We start from the raw sequence: 21,347 nt of genomic DNA, 5'->3' as shown, positions 1-21,347 counted from the left end.
TTGGTGTCCTGGAATAAGATACTGTGCCCTGTTTGAGTTAGGCTATGTTCAGCCACTGCTGATTTTTCAGGTTGTCCAAGTCTGCAGTGTCTTTCATGTTCTTTTATTCTTGTCTGGATGCTACGCTTTGTGGTCCCGATGTAAACTTGTCCACAGCTGCAGGGTATACGGTATACTCCTGCAGAGGTTAGGGGGTCTCTACTGTCTTTTGCTGATCGTAGCATCTGTTGTATTTTTCGGGTGGGTCTGAATACTGCTTGAAGGTTATGCTTTTTCATAAGCTTTCCCATCTGATCAGTAATTCCTTTGATATATGGCAAAAACACTTTTCCTGTGGGAGACTGTTTTTCTTTGGTTGTTTGCTTCATCCTGGTATCCTGGATACCTGGGTCATCCGCAAAGCAAACTTTCAGTTAGGTCACAAGGTCTACAGGAAACCAACTCACACTGATCGGTACCTACACAAAAACTCCAATCACCATCCCCGACAGAAAAGAGGCATAATGAAAACATTAGTGGATCGTGCAAGACGGATATGTGAGCCGCACTTGCTAAATGAGGAAATTAATCATCTAAACCACGCACTTCAGGCAAATGGCTACTCCAGAAATGAAATCCGAAGAGCAATCAAACCCAGGATGAAGCAAACAACCAAAGAAAAACAGTCTCCCACAGGAAAAGTGTTTTTGCCATATATCAAAGGAATTACTGATCAGATGGGAAAGCTTATGAAAAAGCATAACCTTCAAGCAGTATTCAGACCCACCCGAAAAATACAACAGATGCTACGATCAGCAAAAGACAGTAGAGACCCCCTAACCTCTGCAGGAGTATACCGTATACCCTGCAGCTGTGGACAAGTTTACATCGGGACCACAAAGCGTAGCATCCAGACAAGAATAAAAGAACATGAAAGACACTGCAGACTTGGACAACCTGAAAAATCAGCAGTGGCTGAACATAGCCTAACTCAAACAGGGCACAGTATCTTATTCCAGGACACCAAAATACTGGACAACACTTCCAACTACTTTGTCAGACTGCACAGGGAAGCCATTGAAATTCACAAGCATAAGCAAAACTTCAACAGGAAAGAAGAAGCCTTAAGAATGAACCGAGCATGGCTGCCAGTTCTGAAAAACACCAGGCTAACAAAACATTCTATCCTTGACAATAGCCCTGCAGAGAAGATTAGCACATCAAGTACCAATCCATATGCAAAAGAACCTCCTCAGGATCCAGTGAAGCCTCCCGCCATTAGCATTCCACACCCTGGGAAACTCTTACAGGATGACTCAGCTCAACCCCACCCCTCCTGAGTAGATACAAATGACCTACATCTTTTCCACACTGTGACACTGAGAGATCTCTGTCTTTTGGTGCTACACCTCTGAAGATGCCAGCCACAGCTGCTGGCGAAACGTCAGGAACTACAATGCCAAGACCACGGCAATACAGCCCGGAAAACCCACAACAACCAACAACAGATGGTGCAGGATGGGGAGAAAAAAACAGAGGCTATACAGACAGAGACTATGGGTATGGGTGAAAGAATTGTGATGATGGAATGCAAAGCAATGGACAGACAAATTCGTATGAGGGCGGTCCTGGAAAAAATGGATGGATCTGCTCTGAAACAAGTGGCTGAAATATTGGCAAAATTTTGGGTACAAACAGAGGAGGAAATGACAAAATTTCAGAAAAGCTTTTTCTTAAAAAAATTGGCTTTTGGTGGCCAGAATTGAGTTTTTTAAGCTGTGTGATTTTGGAGGGATAGCGTAGCTCTTTCTGGTGTTAAATACACATACCATACAAGATGCTTAAGTAAATAACTCATCATTCGACGGCACTGAAGTCAGCATTCAGTGCAGTACTAATTTGTCCAAAATTACCCATCACAAATATCGTAGGCCATAAGGCAAAACTAAACACCGTACAGCAACATAAATGTCTCTGAGAAGCAAGCAGAGTTACCAGTTGACTAGGGCCATTTCCACCCGTCCTTATTTTAGGGGCATAGTATTGCTATTGTGCCGCTGTACTCACATTAGTACACATGTCCTCATAATGGAGCCATGCAAATTCCATCATCCTTCCGTCATCACTGCATTTTCTCCGAGAACGCAGATTTCCCACTTTTTCTGCTTTGAAAAGCGTTTTTAGAGCTATTTTTTGCATGCATGAGAACACTTAGAAACATTTCTTCAGAGACCGCCCAGTCAACCACTCCTCCTTTCTCCGTTTCTGCTTCCTTGGAACAGTTTTTCCCACCTACTACCTGGAATCCTGCAAGCCTCTGCAGAGGCTTTTCTGTCAACATTTCTGTCAACACTGATATAGCGCAAATCTGAACACAGGTGGAAACTCGCCCCCCCCCCCCGCCCCAGAAATGGGTGTGAATGTGCTTCCATCAGCTGTGACGCAAGCTCACCCACCTCACCCACTGCCCATAATAGCACTTTTTCTGTGGCATGTGGAACTTCTGGAAGCATGACACAGATGCACAAGTCAAGGCATTTGAGCAGGCATGTGAATGGTGTGTCATGATAGCGGGATCACAACTAATGGCATCATTGCGTGAAAAAAGCGTGAAATTAAGTACATGTGGAAACAGCCCAAGGTGATGTTATTTTGTCCATGCCATGAAAAGATTTGGCTGCCCCTTTCTATCCATCAAGCTTCTATTAAGAGACAAGATATTGTTCACCCGGCCAGCTGGCAATCTTAATTGTGAAAGGTTTTGCCTAAATTGCTGAATTTTGCTCTTGAACTGTTACTCAAAGGTAAGGTGCTCATATCACTTTAGTGTAATGTTGGCACTGCATTGAATCTGGAAATAGTGTTTCCAGCAGAAAGTTTTACAGAGCAATCCTAAACACAGTTACACCCCTCTAAACCCACTAACTCCAATGGAAGGATAATCTCTTCTTAGGATTGCAGGAGGTCTAGTCTATTTTGCCTAAATATGACTTTTTGAACAGGTGGACAAAAGCAGGAAATAGCCCTGAATTCTTGAAGTTTTATTACAACCAATTTTTGAAACACTGGACTGTCTCATTATAGTCAAATAACCTCTTGGACTTTCACAGAAGAATTTCAAGCACTGACATGTAAAGCCAACCTTTTAGGACCTTACCAAAGTGACCCCCCCACACATCAAAATGGGTATAAAGTTTATGACTATGAAAACAAACAACAACTACACAAATAGATATATAAAAATCAAAAACACTGTATCATACATGAAAATTCTGAATGAGAATAAGATTATATACATAAATATTTATATAGTACATATATAGCAATGATTACAGTTTCCTGCACTGAACATTTATGAAACAAAAAAATGCCTTGAACAATACTGGTTAGGGTGCTTTCAAAATTCCTTGTGCTCTCCTTACATTCCTTTGAGTCACAGTGGAAGACAAATCATAGACCAAGACAGAGCTTGTTCAGTATTTTAAATCATAACAGGACTATATTCGCTGGATCCGAATTCAGGCTGGCATAGACTGGACGTTGCTCGCCTAAACCATGGCAAGCAAGTCCTATGGCAAGCAAGTCCTATCCAAGCCATCATGGTCAGAAGCGCTGAACATGATGATCATCACTCTTATCAACATTTCTAAATTCAAAACAGGCTGTTTTGAAAGTAATACAGGTGTCCTGATATGTAGAGTGGTTTTGAATGCTATAGGTAGGGTGTAAATGGCTTTAATGAATGGCTGGCCCCGGAGTCATTTTTCTCTCTCTTAAGTGCAGCGCTTCTAACAGGAGACACTGTTAGGGCTATGGCCACATTTCCTTGATAATGCTTCTGGTAACGCAAGGCTTGGAAGTCCTGCAGAAATCAGTGGTGGGCAATTTTGTAACAGATAATGTTTGAAAGCGGGTATAAGTGGGTACCACTTAAGAATTTATCAGCACACCTCCAATGCTGGGTGTTCCTGTGATCATACTTTGATTAATAGAATTTATTGCTTAAGAAGTAAAATACTTACCAAAGTTGCCATGCACAGCTTGTGTGCAAAGCCTGATTTGATTGTACTTGCTAACTTTATGGACAACTATTTAAAACAACAATTGTTTCTTTTATTTGCTCTTCTGTGTCTATGTATATACACTATACATACATATATACACTCTAAGTTTGGCAGTTACACTTGTGAGTTCGATAATCTCAGTTATTGGATAACTTATAAATATTTTAGCCTCATTCAGTTTCCAAAGGCACTCGCGTAACTCTGGAACTGCTGCATTGCCTTCCAGCATTCTGGAAATGGTGGTTATCAAAACGAACAAATAAAAAAACCACAGTAACAGACTGTTTTGAGTGCTATGTACAGAATGAACTCTGTGTATCCCCCAGCACACATTTTTTTTAAAAAAAATCTCTCCTGAGCCAGAAAAGAACGGCACAGGCTTTGATACATAAATAACTCACCCTTATAAAAGGGTGTTTTAATATTCCATAGGTTTCTAGTAGCATTACTAGTAAAGTCTTTGGAATCTTCCAGTTATTGACTAGAAGTACTGTCCCCATCTATATGTCAAAAAGTTTTTTCGGTGATAGCAGATGAGCAGTCAACCATTTCGAGCAGGAAAGGAAAGGCTTCTTTCTCTTCTCTTCCCAATTAATGTTGTTTGGATCCCGGAGAGTTGTAAACCCAGTCCAGCACAATGAGAGTCATGCTCCCAATCATAAAGATTACGCCAACAATGAGGAATACCAGTGCCTGAGAAGGTAAACAAACAAAAATCCCATATGAATACAAGAGAGAGCTGAAAATACTGGACTAACCAAACCCATTGTTGGCCTACTTACCCCAATCTTCTGAGGTGACCTCAAAGGCTCTTTTTTGACAATACGAAGGTAGAAGGCAGCAGGAAGAATAAAAATCAGCATTGTAGCAGCAGAGGCACCTGGGGGTAAGAAATGCAAATATTCACAATGTGGCAAGAGAGACAACACTTAGGGGGAAAACAGAAGTCACTGAGTAGAGAGATGTTGATTTATTTCTGTAGCATAATGTACTTTCAGTAAATTATAGCAACACAATGTTGCAAAGAACGTGGGAAATGTTGCATAATAATGTTTTACATAGAATCACAGGGTTGGAAGGTACCTCTAGGGTCATCTAGTCCAACCCCCTGCACAATGCAGGAAGAGCTTGCCAGGAAAGCAGAGGTATGTTCTCCCACCAAAAGTAATTGCTAGTGCAGTGACTGCTGGTATCTGGCCTAGTTGCTCTGGAGCTAGATTCATTGACACACAGCAGTAAAGGGCATAAAATATGCTGTAGACAGATGATTTATGACTTTGATATAGTTTGGGCACTGATCTAGAGCAAATAATATTTTTACTTATTGCAAACTAGTGTGAGATGAAACTGTAACCATCCTGTGGTAACATAATATGAAACACAGGTCACAGATCAGTTATCCCAAGTAGAGCTTTGATATCATGTGAATCAATTCCTCCTCAACAGAGGCAAGCTTACCGACGAATACATTTATCTGCTAATAGTTAGAATCATTCAAACTAATGAACTAATTCATATGTGGTAGCTAGTTAAGATCTTCCAACCATTTCGAGAACTGGTTTGAGTACTGTACCACTTCATCCTATGGGTGGAGGCTCACTTGATAGAAAGCACCTCCAGGAGAAAACGTTCACACACACATAAACCTATCATATTCTTGAGCTCTCTGGTGCTGCCTCAACACTCTTATTCTTCCTTGCTTGACTCTATTCATGCACTGAGTTTCCAAGACTCCGTCCTGAGCTGAATCTCTTTCTGTCAGTTACTAAATATTTCAGCCTCTGGAAGCTCTTCCTTTAAGTTTTCTCTGTCCAGTGGGGCCTCTCAAGGGTCTGTCCTTAGTCACTTGCTATCCTTTCTCTAGACATCAAATTCCATCACTTTAAATTCCACGAATAGGCTGGTAACACTGGGCTGGAAGTTTGCCCTTGAGCTTTCTCTCTCCACCCAGTCCTGTCATTATGACTGTCTGAAAATTTTACTTGAATGTGTTACAGCAACCTATAGAGTAGCTTTGACTGAGTGTGTGTGTAACTGGTCCAAGATCACCCAGCAAATGTTCATGCTAGAATGAGGATTCAGACCTGGGTCTCCCAGATCCTAGTTTGACGTTTGAACAACGACATCACACTGGCTCTCTCTCTTTTTAAGCTGTTGTGTTTTCATCAAAGACTCATTAAGCTGAGGATTTTTTAAAAAGAAAAATAAGCTTACCTATGAATCCAAAGATGTCTCTAATGGTAGGCACAAAAATTACTAAGAGGTTGTTAAGCGCAAGGATTACTGCAGCAATCAGAAAATGTCTTATCCAACTGAAAGGCCTTTTTGAGAACAAAAGTGTAGAAACTGATGTCCGAATCTGCAAAAAAGTAAAAATGGTACATCAGCATATTCTATTTATCTTAAGATGCACTCTATGTACTTTTGCCGCAAGAATTAATTAAAAATAAACCTAGCTTTCTCATTCATTTCCTTCTCTGTGAGCATTCCTTTTGATGATCATAAACTAGTTTTATGAACAGTTTGTCTTGTTTTAGGCAGAATATCAAATATTAACAGTAGCATATGAGAAAAATGGAAGCATACAGGACATAAATAAAAAATAAAATGCTCAAAAAACACTAGAAGAATGAAATGTGACACAGAGAAAATCTTGAGCCTCAGCATAAAGTATACAGGGAACTTTCCACATTATTTGGAAACTTGTCTTCTAAAATGCTTTCAGTAAAAAAAAGTGCATTTGCTCAATCATTCTATCTAAATCAAAAGGCATCAGGAAAAATGGTAGATACACCAACAGTGCAAACTTAAGAAGAGTTACAACTTTCTAAGTCCATTTTAGAAGGGTGTAGCTCTTTTCAGGATTGTACTCCCTTAACAAACCTCCCAAACCTGAATGGCATTTCTGTAGCTTCCAGTTAGTAAGTAGGTAAAAGGTCAATAGCAGCTCTACTTGCCAACTCCAGATAGTGTTACACTGATGTTCTCTGACTAGCTCAAGAAATTCTAAGTGCAGAATCTCAATGACCAACAAATTGTTTCCCCAGAAAGGATTATTCAGAGCCATTAAATCAATGGGAACTTTAACACCGACTTCAAAAGCATGCAGACAGTACTTCTGGATTCCAGATTTTTCCCATAATTAAATTCTATTGATGGATTTAACAGTAAACTGACCGACCCTGTGAGCGAATGACTTATGCTGCCCAACAGGCTCACCCCTTGAAAAGGAAGAGGTGGTGATAAAATGATATTTCACCCCAGGTATCTGTGGAATCCTCATGGGTTAAATTCAAACTGCCTATACAGTAGACTAGTCCTATGAAAGAGCCGGGCCCATTCCAATTCCTTCAAAATTCCAAGCATAAGAGTTTGTGGGAGTAGCCATTGTAACATTTATGAATATAAGCCCAAGAGTACTAAGAAGTGTCAGGACTAGAGATGGGCACAAACCAAAATACGAACCAAAGTTCGGCATGAACCAGGGTGGTTCGTGGTTTGCGAACCGGCGGTTCGTCAGAGCCCAATTCTGATGAACCGCCATGAACTTTAGGCTGGTTCGTTTGGATCATTTTTTGGTTCATCACTGCAGGCAGCCTGGCACTGATCAATCAGTTTCCTAGGCAACAGGGTATGGACTTCCTGCAGACCTTCTGCTGACCTGGAAGTGGCCTTCTGCTGACCCGGAAGTGATGATTTGCTGACCCAGATGTGACGTTTTCACAAACCAAATGAGCCGGTTCGCGAACTGGGTTGGGTTTGTGAAAGTTCATGGGTCGTGAAATGCGACGAACCACTAACCGCACAGTTTTTCTGGTTTGTGCCCATCTCTAGTCAGGACAGGGGTGGCCTGAGAGCACTCAAAGTAATGGGGACCTCCTGAGTTAGAAATATTATTTTCTAGTATTTCTCTTCTCTAGCTGGTGAATTTCTAGGAGGAGGGGATAGGGAGAGCTTTGGGAAATCATAGTCATAGAAGGGAATCAGTCATAGAAGGAGGCATATAACAGACAGAGAGCCATTTAGATATTTCTGTATAGCTCTTTAATATAATAGGGATAACTTACAGACCAAGGGAAACAGTATTGTGTTTGTTTAGTTTTCCCAGTGTCTTTTACTTGCACCCTACATCATCTTATAAGAGCCCAGTGGTACAGAGTAGTAAGCTGCGGTACTGCAGCCCAAGCTCTGCTCACTACCTGAGTCCGATCCTGGTGGAAGCTGGGTTCAAGTAGCTGGCTCAAGGTTGACTCAGCCTTCCATCTTTCCAAGTACCCAGTTTCCTGGAGGTAAAGTATAGATGACTGGGGGAACCACCCCATAAAAAAGTCTGCCAAGAAAACGTCGTGATGCATCCCCCCCCCCCCATGGGTCAGTAATGGCTCGGTGCTTGCAGAGGGGACTACCTTTACCTACATCATCCTATACTCAAATGCTATAGTCCTTTACTTAATGTATCCAATGTTTGCTTATATACTTAAAGATAATCCCTCCCCCTGAAATTAGAGTTATTGGGTTTTTGCAGCCACAGACAAACCTAAACACCTAGCTCACACATATTTTACCCAAGTATAAAGAAGGGACTGTCAAATTCTGCTTAGCTTTGATAAATTCCAACTGGGAGATTTGGAAGGTTCCCCTATTTCTAGGTTGGACATGGAATATGAAAAGAGATTTTGAATCTGGAACAAATTCTGGTTGCAGAAGAAGGGAGCTCTGACTTTTGAAATCTCATAACCTTGAAATCTAGTTGGTCTTGAAAGTGCTACCAGACCTGAATTGGGCTCTTCTACTACAGACCAACAGGGTTACCCACCTGGAACTATCTAGTTGCAGATTACCAGGCTGCAATGATCCAAGTGATCTGCTAGTGGCAGCCGAGAGTAACCTCTATTTGCAAAAGGGAATGGTGGGGTACAACTGGAGAGGTGAACTCACTGAAGTCTAGCCACTAGAGACCAGGGCCAACCAAGTCAATCCCTTATTCCTCAGGGGCTGTGGAGTTTTGTGTAGTGGTTAAAGAGCACAGGACTCTAATCTGGAGAACCAGGTTTGATTCCTCACTCCTCCACTTGAAGCCAGCTGCGTGACCTTGGGTCAGTCACAGCTTCTAGCTCTCTCAGCCCCACCCACCTCACATGGTCTTTTGTTGTGGGTATAATAATGGCATACTTTGTAAACCGCTCTGAGTGGGTGTTAAGTTGTCCTGAAGGGCAGTATATAAATCAAATGTTATTATTATTATTATATTATTATTTCACCACAGGTGTCTACAATCTCCTTAGGAGATTCTCCAGATATTCAGACCATTATGGCTTGGTAAATTAACTAAAAGGCCACTCCAAAATGGCTGGGTGATGACTGAACATTCTTCAGAAACAGAAAATAGCATCAAATCTGTCAAGGGAGAGGAAGGGGGGGGAGGGTGATTTTCCAGCTCAAGCCTTAGAGACTATAGAATCTTGGAGAGGAAGATTTTGGAGCTGTGGAGAAGATTCCAAATTGCTTCCCCCTCCTTACTCGTTTTGTTTGTCCTAACTGGGTATGCTTTCTGAGGGAAAGTGCCAGTTCGGGATCATTTCGGGAGTGTGGATTCTGTGAGGGTTCTGTAAACCTGTAGAGCTATAGCATTACTTTTTGCTGAACATGACGTGATGTCCAAATGCAGGGAGTGCGAGGGACTTGTGGAACAGAATGCAACTATCAGGAGAATCCTTTCCAGACCTTCTGCAGCTGTAATTTGAGAAACTCAGTCTGCTGAGAACTGTTGTAATACATCAGCTGGGAAAGTCTGATGCACACTTTTGGGGCTCTGTCAACAATACTTGCCATTTATCTCTACATGTCTTTCAGTTTCCTGAAGAAAGCAAACTTTATTGTTATTTTGGCCCAATAAACAAGAGTTCTCTAAACTCATTGAAAGCTGCAGAACGGAGATCATTGAAACCCAGGCCAGTAACAAGCAATACTTTTCCCTTTCCTTCTCACCTAGCCAGTTGTCCTTGAACATTTTTTTAGAAATGGCCACCAACTCAATTGTTCAGGCAACAGGATGCCCCAAGTTTCCCCCCTCTACCTGTTTATGAGTGACATAAGCATAGCCAAGTGGCTCAGGAAATCAGTTAAGAAGAAAACCAGTTTTAAAATAAATAGGCAAAATAAGCACAGTCAAGAAAGCAAGTTAATATATTTATTTAGTACATTTTTATTCCACCTTTCCTTGAAGGAACTCAGGCTAGCATATGCCATTCTTCCCTCCTCTGCCCTTTCATACTCACAACAACTCTGTGAGGTAGATTAGACTAAGAGAGCATGACCAGTCTAAGGACACCCAGTGAGCTTCATCATGACTGAGAAAGGATTTGAACAAGCACCTTTCAGGTTGTAACCACAACTCTCTAACTACTTCAATACACTGGCTAATTTATAATCTGTCAAAAAAGAGGATTCTTTTTAATGTGGGGAAAAGACAAGGTGCATGCCCTGATAGTCACACAGGATTCTAGTCCATTCCTCAAACCACTAGCCCTGCTATAGAAGCCTGGCCCCCAGCCCCCATCATGGGGGTCTGAGAGACAGCAAGAAACAGGAAAAGACGTTTACTGCAAAGCCCGAGAAAACTGGAGTTACTTCTTAAAAGCTGTAGGCTCCATCCCTTCAGAAAGAGCATCTTGCTACTGAGCTTTCCCATTCGTGTCTGGGACATGAACCAATGGAAAGCTGACACATTTGTTCCAGGGAAGGCCTGAGGGAAAGCTTTTTAGAAAAGGATAAAGCATCAATGATGTCACATGCTAAACTGGAGCGGAGGAAGGGGTCAAATATGTACGGTCTAGTGCAGACATTCCACCAATCTCAAAGCCATCTGCCAACCAATACCAGCCTGTTCAAATTGTTCAAGATGTTCAGCATTCACATTTCCTTCTGTTTTATTTGAAATGCATCTTGAGCAGTCAAAAGTGCCTTGAGAAAACTGCAGACGGTTATGTATGAAAGCTATGTGGTGTAATGGTAAAATGTCAGGCCAGGACTGCGGAGGCCCTGATTCCAATCCTCAGTCAGCAATCAAGCCGACTGAACAACCTTGGGCCAGGCTCTCTCTCTCTCTCTCTCTCTGTCAGCTTAACCTACATCGTATGGCAGTTGTGAGGATAAACTGGGGGAAAGGAGTGCCATGTCCCCGATGAAAGGGTGTTATGAAACTAAGATAGGATTTAGTGTTCGTGAAACTTTTTGAAATGGGATACACTTCTGTGGGAAATGGGATCCCCCATCACTGCCAGCACTACAGACCAGGGTTCAGCTTGGACCCAGTGTCTGCTGCTGCAAGTTCGGTAGGTGACTGGGGTTTTATTGTGGCCACCATCTCCCACACCACCACTTGCCAGGAGTCCCTACAGCATGGTAGTGTCAAAGGCTGGGGCTCAGCTGGCATCAGCAAGTGGTATTGATTATGGCCATTGCCTCCTGCACGGCTGGTAACTGAGAATGAACCAAGCAGAATTGAGCAGGGAATTGAGCAGGGCAAAGGAAGGAAGTTCTCTCAATGAACTATGTAATAGGGTTATATAAATGCACATTTGCAAGATTCAAACCCTGCAGAAATCCCATACAGAGTTCAAGAAATGCTGAAACACTTCATAAACAATTCTAAGACTGACCTATTAAACAACATAGAACTACCCAATAGAATAATGCTTAACGAAACCCGAAGTACATAGTAGCATATAGTAGTACAGTCAACAGTTCCTATTTCTTTACTCTCTTTGAGACCACTTCCTTACAGTACACCCTTGAGTAAAAAAAAAAAAAGCCTTCTTGTAAATAATTCATTTTAGCATCATTTGCAGAAAGTCAGGAAAGTGGGAGCTTTCGGGTAGGCTCTTCCATAAGATGGGGGGGGGGGGGGGCACCACAGAGAATGCATGTATTTGGACAGCTGTTGATTTTGCCCATGAGTAAAGTGACACCTACAGAAGGCACTGTTCTGATGAATGAAGCTGCCATGGCAGAACACAGGGAGAGAGGTGGCCCTACAGATATGCTGGACCAAGACTATGAAGAGCTTTGTATGTGATATTCAATACCTTGGAATTGAGCCTGGCAAGTGATAGGTAGCCAATAGAGTGACTGCAGAATGGGAGTGATATTCATGCTCTTCCTAGCTCTCAATAATAACCGAGCTGCAGCATTCTGCACCAACTGGAGTCTCTGAGTTAACTAAGAGGGGAGACCTATGTAGTCAACTCTTATTATAGTAGTATATACTATATACTACTATAGTATATCAGTATATATAGTAGTCAACTCTTGATATTACCATGGCATGCACCCAGATGGTTAGATTGAACGTGTCCAGGTAGGGGGCTATCTTCCAGGCTAGACTAAGGTTGTAGAAAGCATTTTCTGTAATTGCCTTAACTTGCTTTTCTAGCAGTAGTGCTGGATCCAGTATAACCTGTAGGTTCTTAACTGAGTCTGCAAGGGTCAAATGTACTCCCTTGAAAGTGGGGAGTATTGATTTACAATAGAACTCAATGGCTCTTTTATGTGGTCCTTACTTGATTTTAACTGCCAAAATGAGCAAGAATCCAGAGCACAAGTAGTGGCTTTCACAGATGCCAGGCTCCTGTCAAGATCCATTACTGTGACTGTTTCAAAGTGAACCAGACGGCGTATTCAGTATTTCTTACATCTTGTCTGTATTACAGCTGGCATCCAGATCAGAGCATATTCATGCTGTTTTATTGGCAAATTTTTTTTGCAAAGTCCTCACACCTGTTGTCTGTTCTTCAGACTGTAACGCTTCAGATTTAGGAGCCAGAAAATGTTGAGATACCTTGAACAACTGGGATGGTCATGGACTAGCTGATGCAATGGTTGTAGAGAAATAATACTTCTTTCTTGTGCTCTTTGGTGCTTCATAGGTCCTCCAATGGGCTTTGTAGCACACTCTATCAGTTTCAGCACAAGTTTTCCACCAGTGTCTTTCCAGGTGTCTTCCAGCCCTCGTTATGTCACCCAGCTCCATGGCAAACCATGGGACTGGTTTCCATCCCAAGGCTTGGAGAGGTCGGTGAGGAGCAATGTTGTCAATAGCTTCAAGGAATTTTGTGTGCTCCTACTGCAGCCTCAAGCGAGCATGTGTCTGGTACCCTACCCCCCCAGGGCATTTTCGAATCTTAAAGGCTCCATGACCCTTTGTGGGAAAATCATTTTAATGGTTCCCCCCTTTTTGTGGGATGTTGGGGCCTTATTCACTTTTGCCTCCAGCAGATGATGATTAGACTCTGTGCAACGTATTAAGCCCAAGGTGCAGCTTCTTTCATGCACAGGGCCTGTCATTATCTGAAAGAGAACCAGGGCTGCCAGAGAAGCTCTAAATTCTGGGGCTGGTCTGACATGGAGCATTCAGCATGGAATCCCTCAAAACAATGAGTCTAGGTGTCTGCAGGCCCACATCTGAGAGTGCCTCTGCCAACTTTGAAAGGGTGCTTATTGGGGCGTTGGGCAATTAGTAAACAAGCAGAATACCTAATCTATCTTTAGTTCCAAACTAACATACAGTCAGTATCAGCTTGTAACAGAAATCTGAAGAAGTTGAAAGACTTATGAACAACAATGGCCACCCTTCCTCCCTGGTTACCATTACAAAGTTCGTGTAGGACTGCATTGAGATAGACAAACCATATCATTTTCCTGTAACCATGTCTCTGGTATACAAGCCACATCTATTTCCTCTTCTTGTAGCATCCCAGTAATGCATGCAACTTTGATTCTTACAGAACTGGCATTGCATTGTATAAATGTAGCAGTGGCGGAGGTAGTAGCCCTTGCATTGTCAACTCTAAGGATGCTAGAGAGGTTAGAGAAGCAGCAAGCGTCTTTGCTTGGTACTGGCCACCTCTGATAAAATCTGCCCCCATATCTACCAGCTCCCATCTGCTCTGGAATAGTATTTTAAGGGGTCACCATCCACAGGGTAGGCACTGCCAACTTAGAAGAGATGTTTATCCATGACTACACTTCATCAGCTGAGGCTATACTAAATATACAGGAGGTGGAGTCAAATAGAATAGCTCCCTCCTCACACCTCTTGGGAAGAAGGAAAGTACAAAGGGGAAATGAAACTAGACACTGACTAAGGAAAGCCCAGGTGCTTACCTGTCCTCCTGATTCTCCAGAAAAATTTTTTTTTCATTTGAATGGGGGCAGCCCTACCTTACAATGGCCCTACCCATTTTCTTTTCTGAAAAGCTCCGTGGGCACCAAGAGAATTATTGGCAGGCACCATGGCACCCATGGGCACAATGCTGAGAAACCCTGTGCTAAACTATGGCAGGATGAAGTATTGTTGAGCAAACGAATTCTCATTAATGTACAAGAGAAAAAGAAAGAGAGAGACCAAAGTTCTCAGATGTGAGCTAGTAACATAAACATTCTTTTGACTTACAGGGAACAGTACTATTGGCACAGTCAGTGTCACAGCCACAAGCACCGCAAAGCGAACCATCAAAAGCAGAGTGTCAAAATTGTACACTTTGGTGTATGTATGAAGCAGCTCGTCTTCAACTTCCCCTATAGAAAAGAAATTTTAAAAATCTTTCAGACAATCCTTCATTCACTCAATATACCCCCAAAGGGGTGGTTGTAGTATCATTAAACGGACAATTCAACAACACTGGGGATTTACAGGATTTGGTTTAGAGCCTGTGTAATGACAACACTTTTCAGAATTGGCAATAATTTCTTGCCTTGCTGAGATTCTAACACTGCAATCCTAACCAGAGTTGACTTTTGTGGATGTAGAAGGGTTAACTCTGCTTAGGATTGCACTGAAAATGTATACTCTTGTTCTTCTTATCACCTTGAAGAGGAGATTAGGTAGTTGCCACAGTCATGCTTTGTTTTGTGTAGATGTAACAATTAACCATGGTTCATATAAACCACTATTGGCAAACCCATTTCAAAACATGGTTTCATATCTTGGTTTCAATTGATCTTTAATTAAGGCTTAGCTATTAACATGTAATGATTAATCATGAGTAAAGAAAACCAACTATGTTCATGCCTGCATCTACTATTTCTTTTATATTGTGCAATATTAGTACTTTCATGAATTTAAAAAAATACCAAGTGGGGCACCCACAGGTACTTGAGTGGGGCATTTCATTTTCCTCTCCTCCACCATTTCTTTATGCTCCTTTCCTGAAAATCCTCATAGCCTCTCCACTTTGCCTGCTTCCTACTCACCCTACCTTTATCTCCCCCCCTCCATGTTCAGTTTTCTCTCCTTCTCTTCTCTGGCAGTCTCTTCCCCAGAAAAATCTGGCCCAGTTGCATAATGGAGAACATGCAAAGATTGGCAGGGGCCCCCTCATTTTACCCTGTGATGCCTCCCCACCCAATTTCCTCTTTCCCTTTTTCTGGTAGCCCCCATATCCTCCCCCATTCTCAGCTTCCTTCTCTCTTCCCACCTACCAGCCAAACTACCTTTTATCTACCCCTCCCCATCTTCAGCTATATTTATTAATTTTTACTTCATTTATACCCTTATGGGGAACCAAATCATCTTACATCATTCTTATCTCCTCCATTTTACCTCACAACAACCCTGTGAGGTAGGTTAGTCTAAGTGGCCTAAAGTCACTCAGTGAGCTTCCACGTCAAAGTGGGGATTAGAACCTGGGTTTCCTAGATCCTAATCTGAAACTCTAAACACTATGCCTCAATGGCTTTCATGGGGTGACTGCTGCTGAACAGTAGCAAGCAGCCCACCCTGGGTAAATCATGTAATTTTCATGATCGCAAGTCATTTCTGTTTGCTGGTGGGCCTGGATCCAATGAGTCCTCATTCAAAAGCCAAAACAGACTGAGAAAGGGCCCTTTCCCCCTTCCCCACCTTTTGCTTACAGAAACCAAGGCTTGAATGCTGGCAATAATTACTGTGGTTGCCTAGCAACAGCCACTAAGGGTATTTGTTTCTTAAAGCTACAGGTGCTGCTTCTATCATGGGGGAGTTAACCACCCAATGGAAACATGTTGAGAATTAAATATATTGATGGTTTAGATCCAGCCAGCTTTTTCACATCTCACCTTAATCATCTCTTTACTGCAACCCCTCTCCCACATGGCTTTTGTCCATGCAGGTCCCGTGATCTCCAGCTTAGCTTTTATCAACAGTGGAAAAACTAGTTGGATCAACAGTAGAAAAACTAGTTGGATCCAACCCAAAGCCAGCCTTGCATTTTGTTAAGCAAAAGTAAAACTGAAGACGATGGGGAGGCGGGGGAAATTTAGTACAAAGAAACAGAGGTTTCACCAGGTTTAAAAAAAAATAACCTTAAAGTTTCCATAGACTCACCATAAAAGGTAAGATAGCCAAACAGGGCAGCTAGTAAATACATGACAAGCATACCAGTGATGGAGACATTGGAAACATTTTGCATCCGTTTTCGTGATCGGCTGGAGAAGAAAATATGAAGAAATAATATGAAATTAATTTATTACAGATTTTCAAGAAATAAATGAAGATAGAACATAAGAAGACACCTTGCACTGAGTCAGACTGCTGGTCGATCTAGCACAGTATTGTCTACTTTGAATGGAAGTTCTTCTTCAGCATCACAAGCCACGAACGATACAATATACATATGAAATTGCATTTTACTGAATCAGACCCTTGGTCTGTCAAGGTCAGTAGCAGCTCTCTAGGGGGTCAGGAAAAGGTCTTTCATATCACCAGGGCCATTTCCACATGGCTTACCTTGTTCCAGAAAACAGCGAAATCTTGCAAGAAGATGCAGTTACCGCGCGAGAAGATGCGATAACAGTGTCTTCTCGTGAGATTTCATGCAAGATTTCACTGTTTTCTGGAACCAGGTAAGCCATGTGGAAACAGCCAGCTACTACCTGATTCTTTTAAACAGAGATGATAAGGATGGGATCTGAGAGGTTCTGCGTGTAAAAAAGATGCCACAGAGTCACAGCCATACCTGCAATGGCTAGTCCTGATACTGGCTACCTGTGATCGTTAACAGGAAATGCCAAGGAGATGTTCTGCATGCAAAGCAGGTGATCTATGGCTGAGCCACAAACCTCCAAAAGTCAGCCTCACCTCCCTATACATCCAAGCTTTCGATAGAGTATCATTTCAAGTATTCCAAAGCCTTTTCCAGATTTTATTTCTGACCTACTCCTCCTGGAGTCTTTATTTTATCTTTTGTATCAGTTTTAAACAGGATTGGTATATATTCCCCCAGTTAACTGTTATGTATCTTCTCAACAACTCCAGCTGTGTGGCTACTAGAGATCTTGACCAGGAAATTCTGTCTCCCAAAACTACATATTCACTCTGGAAAGACCCAAGTAAACTGGTATAATTTAGTAGTGCGGATACAGCATTGCATTAATTTTTGTCTAATGATCCTCCACAGCAATGTCTTTCCTTTTCTTGAGCTGGTTGTATAGCTTTATTTTATTGTCTTCATTAAAAAAAATAATTGGGAGCTGCACTTGTTTCTGTGCACAGAATGAATATATTGCTAGATTTTATTTACAAAAGATGCACAGTGATCCTGAACGGAAATGCTGTTCTTCTCAATTTGTTACAGACAGACTGGATACCATATTCTTGTCACTGGAATGGCAGTATCAGTCAATGAATAAAATTATTTTTTACATGTTTTTGGTATTAAGGAAAAGCAGGTATAGAATGTAAAAAAGAAAGACCCAAAGGGTATAAATATAGCAACAACAATTGATTCCTGCTTAAGTACAAATGTTCGATAGGGTAGATCTGTGAGCAGTAATCTTACTTTTTCAGTTCACTGTATATTGGTAGCACTTCAGGGTGGCATACAAATGCAAATGCCAAGATCGGAATAGTATAGGCAGTCTAAAAACAAAACAAAAGCAAGAATTCCAGTTTAGTAGTTCAGTATTTCTACTAGTTATTGAGTAGTCTGAATTTGGCCAGTGTGACTGGTTTCAGGCTGCAACAGTAGCTCTGGCTAAAATGTGTACTCTTCACTTTTGGAATGTTACATAATGACCAGTTTGGAAGGACATTTTGAGTATATATCTGGGGAAACTATAAGCAGAAAAAAAGAAATGGCAGAATCATGGCAGAGCCACTGGCTACTGAAACTTCTGTATTTCCCAACTCAGCAGACAAAAACTTCCTGATAACAGATGTCTGATGCAGCCTTTGAATTATGGTGGTCCCTGAGACGGCTTCAAACTTGTCTACTGAACAATCTGAGTAGGAAGTGTAACAAACTGCACCCTTGCCACTCCCACAATGGCTGCTCAACTACCTTGAGCCCTATTAGAAGGGAGGAAAGGTAGGGTTATTAAAATAAACATAAGTTAAACAAAACTCTAAGCCTCCTTTCTGTCAGGAAAAACAGTGGACAGTAAGTAATAATAATAATAATTCAATTTATATACTGCCCTTCAGGACAACTTGATGCCCACTCAGAGCGGTTTACAAAGTGTGTTATTATTATTCTCACGACAATCACCCTGTGAGGTGGGTGGGGCTGAGGTCACCCAGCTGGCTTCAAGTGGAGGTGTGGGGAATCAAACCCGGCTCTCTAGATTAGAGTCCCGGCACTCTTAGCCACTACACCACACTACACCAAACATTTTCTGCCAAACAAATGCTCATGGAGACTTACCCGTGAGTTAAACACAAAATATTTGGGTTGGCACTTGTCATTGTCATCACTGTGAGCTTCGTATTGCACTCCACTTTGATGCTGATCTTTGGTTTCTTCAGGACCTGAATAGTGCCACTGGGTGCTTTCCATCATAAAATTGACACCTGGATTAGCAGAATCATTTGGTAACATCACTACGTGGATCGGAACTGTGGTGTCATTGTAGGACCTGTTACCAACATCATTGTCCAAAGGAGGGAGAGGACAAGGTATTTGATATTTCTTGTAGATCACCTAAAATAAGATTATAAATACCATCTTTAGTTTTAAGTTGGCAGCACCTTTACCCTACTGTAGCAGTGAGTATCATGATGTATATAATTTGTGACAGAATTTGTGCTGGGAGATTTCTTTCTTTGCTGCAACTGCCATTTTAGGTAACCTTCTTAACATCAAAACAAACTTTGTTTGGATCTTGCCTAAATTTTCTGCAGATGGAAGAGATTTTTGAGTGGGTAGCTGTGTTGGTCTGCAGAAGAGCAAGATATGAGTCCAGTAAAAATCTTGTTGGCCTTGAAGGTGCTACTGGCTTCAGATCTTGCAGATGGAAGGACTCCTATTTGCAGAGCGCAACTTCCCCACAGACCCCTTCCAGTGCAGCCAAAAATACTGCTCCTGAGGCAAGGGGGACCTCCAAGAATAGCTTGGTGAGGAATGAGGGAGACAGACATCTGCTTTGGGAAGGGGGAAAGATAAATTCAGACTCCCCTTCCATTGATGGAAACTTTAAGTGGGACCCAAGGCTTTATGCGTTAACAAACACAGAGAAGTCATATTAAAATGACAGTCACATAGAGGTCGAACTCTGGATAATCATCGCAAAAAGTAGGAGTGATCCACATTCATCAAGTATTGCATCACATGCCCTTATAACGCAAAATTCAACGTACACTAGAAACACATTTTGTACAATTACTTACCACACTTAAAAAGAAGACCATGCAGGTGAGTGAAAATCCACTTGTATAACCAAGGTACCCTACAAAAACAATAAAGCGAATGCACAGAAAGTTAAACCACAAGTGAAATCAGAGGGGTAATGCAAACATTTAATGGGAAAAAAGCAATTATATATGCATTTGAATAAGACTGAAAGTTTACCTAAATTTTTTAGAAGTGAGAGTGGAAGAATAACTCCAATGGTCACGAATATCACGAGGTAGTTGCCATTTAGGTACCATTCCCTAGAATGAGAAAAAGAGATGATATAATAATTCTGTTGAGATTTATAAACAGACAAATTATTTTCACTGAATTAAAAATGCAGGCACGTACCCAGAATTCTCTTGAAGCCCCAGAAATGATCTGATTACTTCTGGAAGCTCATACTTAATAATAAAGAGGTAGCTTGACATTGCTGGAATGAGAAACACACGTACTTAGTATGGATTAAGAGAGCAGGGTCACATTGACTGAAAAAGAGAAACCAAAGCTTTCAAAGAACTGAATTTTGATTGATAAACAAAATCGTTATGTATTTCAGGTTCCACGGAAAACCCAGTCATTCAGGCAACTAGGAGTTTGATATAATTACAAAACACTGAGAATGATTATGCAAAATGTAAATGAGAATGTATGAAGGGCCCAACTAGATTACGAGATCTGTCAGCAGAATGTGTGAAGGTTTGTGAAGAAAAGATGTGTGAAGGGCCCAAACAGATTAGGCAATCTGTTACCAGTATCTTTTATGTTGCCGCATTGCATCCTTATAAATTACCCGAGGCCATTTTCTAAACTCCCTCTGTACTGGCCTGTATCCTACCACTCTACTCAGATAATTTGAAGCCTTTCTCTGGCATAAACAGCCTTTTCCCACCTTCAGTGGCATTTCTACTGGAAAAATGACTTAAGCCGCAGGAAACTCCTTACATGGGAAAAAGGCTTTGAACTTTGCTGAGTGTTTTCCTGATTTAAATTGAGGGGCTGCTTTAGGACTGTTGCTCATAGGCAGAAGCTGACTGGTCTTCTCCATATGTTCTCTCATACCTCATACCAGACATTGTGTCTTATTTTTCACTACTGAAGCATCCACAACTAGGTCTGAATTCAACTCTTCTGAATGTCTTTGCCAGCTAGCTTTGCATTCCCTGCTAAAATGGGGCAATTTACTATAGCAGCTCTTGCTTTTACATTGAAAACCAATAAAACACAGCACATTCTCACATGAATTAGTTCCCTTCCTGTTTGCAACTTATTTCATTGTCTTGCACATGCTTTCAGAATTCTGTGGGATTTAGCCAAATATTCCATAAATGTTGTCACAAATATATTTCAGCATCTTGCCCATTTAGGATTGTGAGCTGAGAGCGGGCAACAGATGGGACAGTCTGGGGGGACAGAGATAACATAACCAATGTTGTGCTGATGCAGCGACATCACTCCTGGTGGAAGTGACATCACTGTGTTGGGATGACTCTCTAGGATTCACCCAACGATGTCCAGTGTGGTGACATCATTTCTGTGTTTGCATCAGATGTTACATTGGTGCAACACTGATTCCTTCCTCTTTTTTCTCCCCCTGCTCCATGAAACTCCAGCAGATGCCATGGGTGCTGAGTACGAGATCTCCCTACAAAGCTGG

General features: G+C 41.7%; 1 protein-coding gene across 2 annotated transcripts in view; it reads right to left on the bottom strand.

The window, feature by feature from the left end:
• Window positions 1–3,005: 3,005 nt before the first annotated feature.
• The window catches only part of SLC38A4 (solute carrier family 38 member 4), a 39,707-nt gene continuing 21,365 nt past the window's right edge, over window positions 3,006–21,347 (bottom strand). For both annotated transcript variants that reach the window (XM_054988067.1, XM_054988068.1), the window contains 10 exons: window positions 20,042–20,123; window positions 19,868–19,950; window positions 19,687–19,745; window positions 18,725–19,000; window positions 17,861–17,940; window positions 16,408–16,508; window positions 14,497–14,621; window positions 6,258–6,402; window positions 4,826–4,923; window positions 3,006–4,736 (listed from right to left, as the gene is read on the bottom strand). In XM_054988067.1, the coding sequence (XP_054844042.1) occupies window positions 4,635–4,736; window positions 4,826–4,923; window positions 6,258–6,402; window positions 14,497–14,621; window positions 16,408–16,508; window positions 17,861–17,940; window positions 18,725–19,000; window positions 19,687–19,745; window positions 19,868–19,950; window positions 20,042–20,123 (1,151 nt within the window). In that variant the 3' untranslated portion in view covers window positions 3,006–4,634. The remainder of the gene's footprint in view (window positions 4,737–4,825; window positions 4,924–6,257; window positions 6,403–14,496; window positions 14,622–16,407; window positions 16,509–17,860; window positions 17,941–18,724; window positions 19,001–19,686; window positions 19,746–19,867; window positions 19,951–20,041; window positions 20,124–21,347) is intronic.

The sequence above is a fragment of the Eublepharis macularius genome, chromosome 9, assembly GCF_028583425.1.
Source record: "Eublepharis macularius isolate TG4126 chromosome 9, MPM_Emac_v1.0, whole genome shotgun sequence".
Classification (NCBI taxonomy): domain Eukaryota; kingdom Metazoa; phylum Chordata; class Lepidosauria; order Squamata; family Eublepharidae; genus Eublepharis; species Eublepharis macularius.
This window is presented reverse-complemented; position numbering and strand designations above follow the sequence as displayed.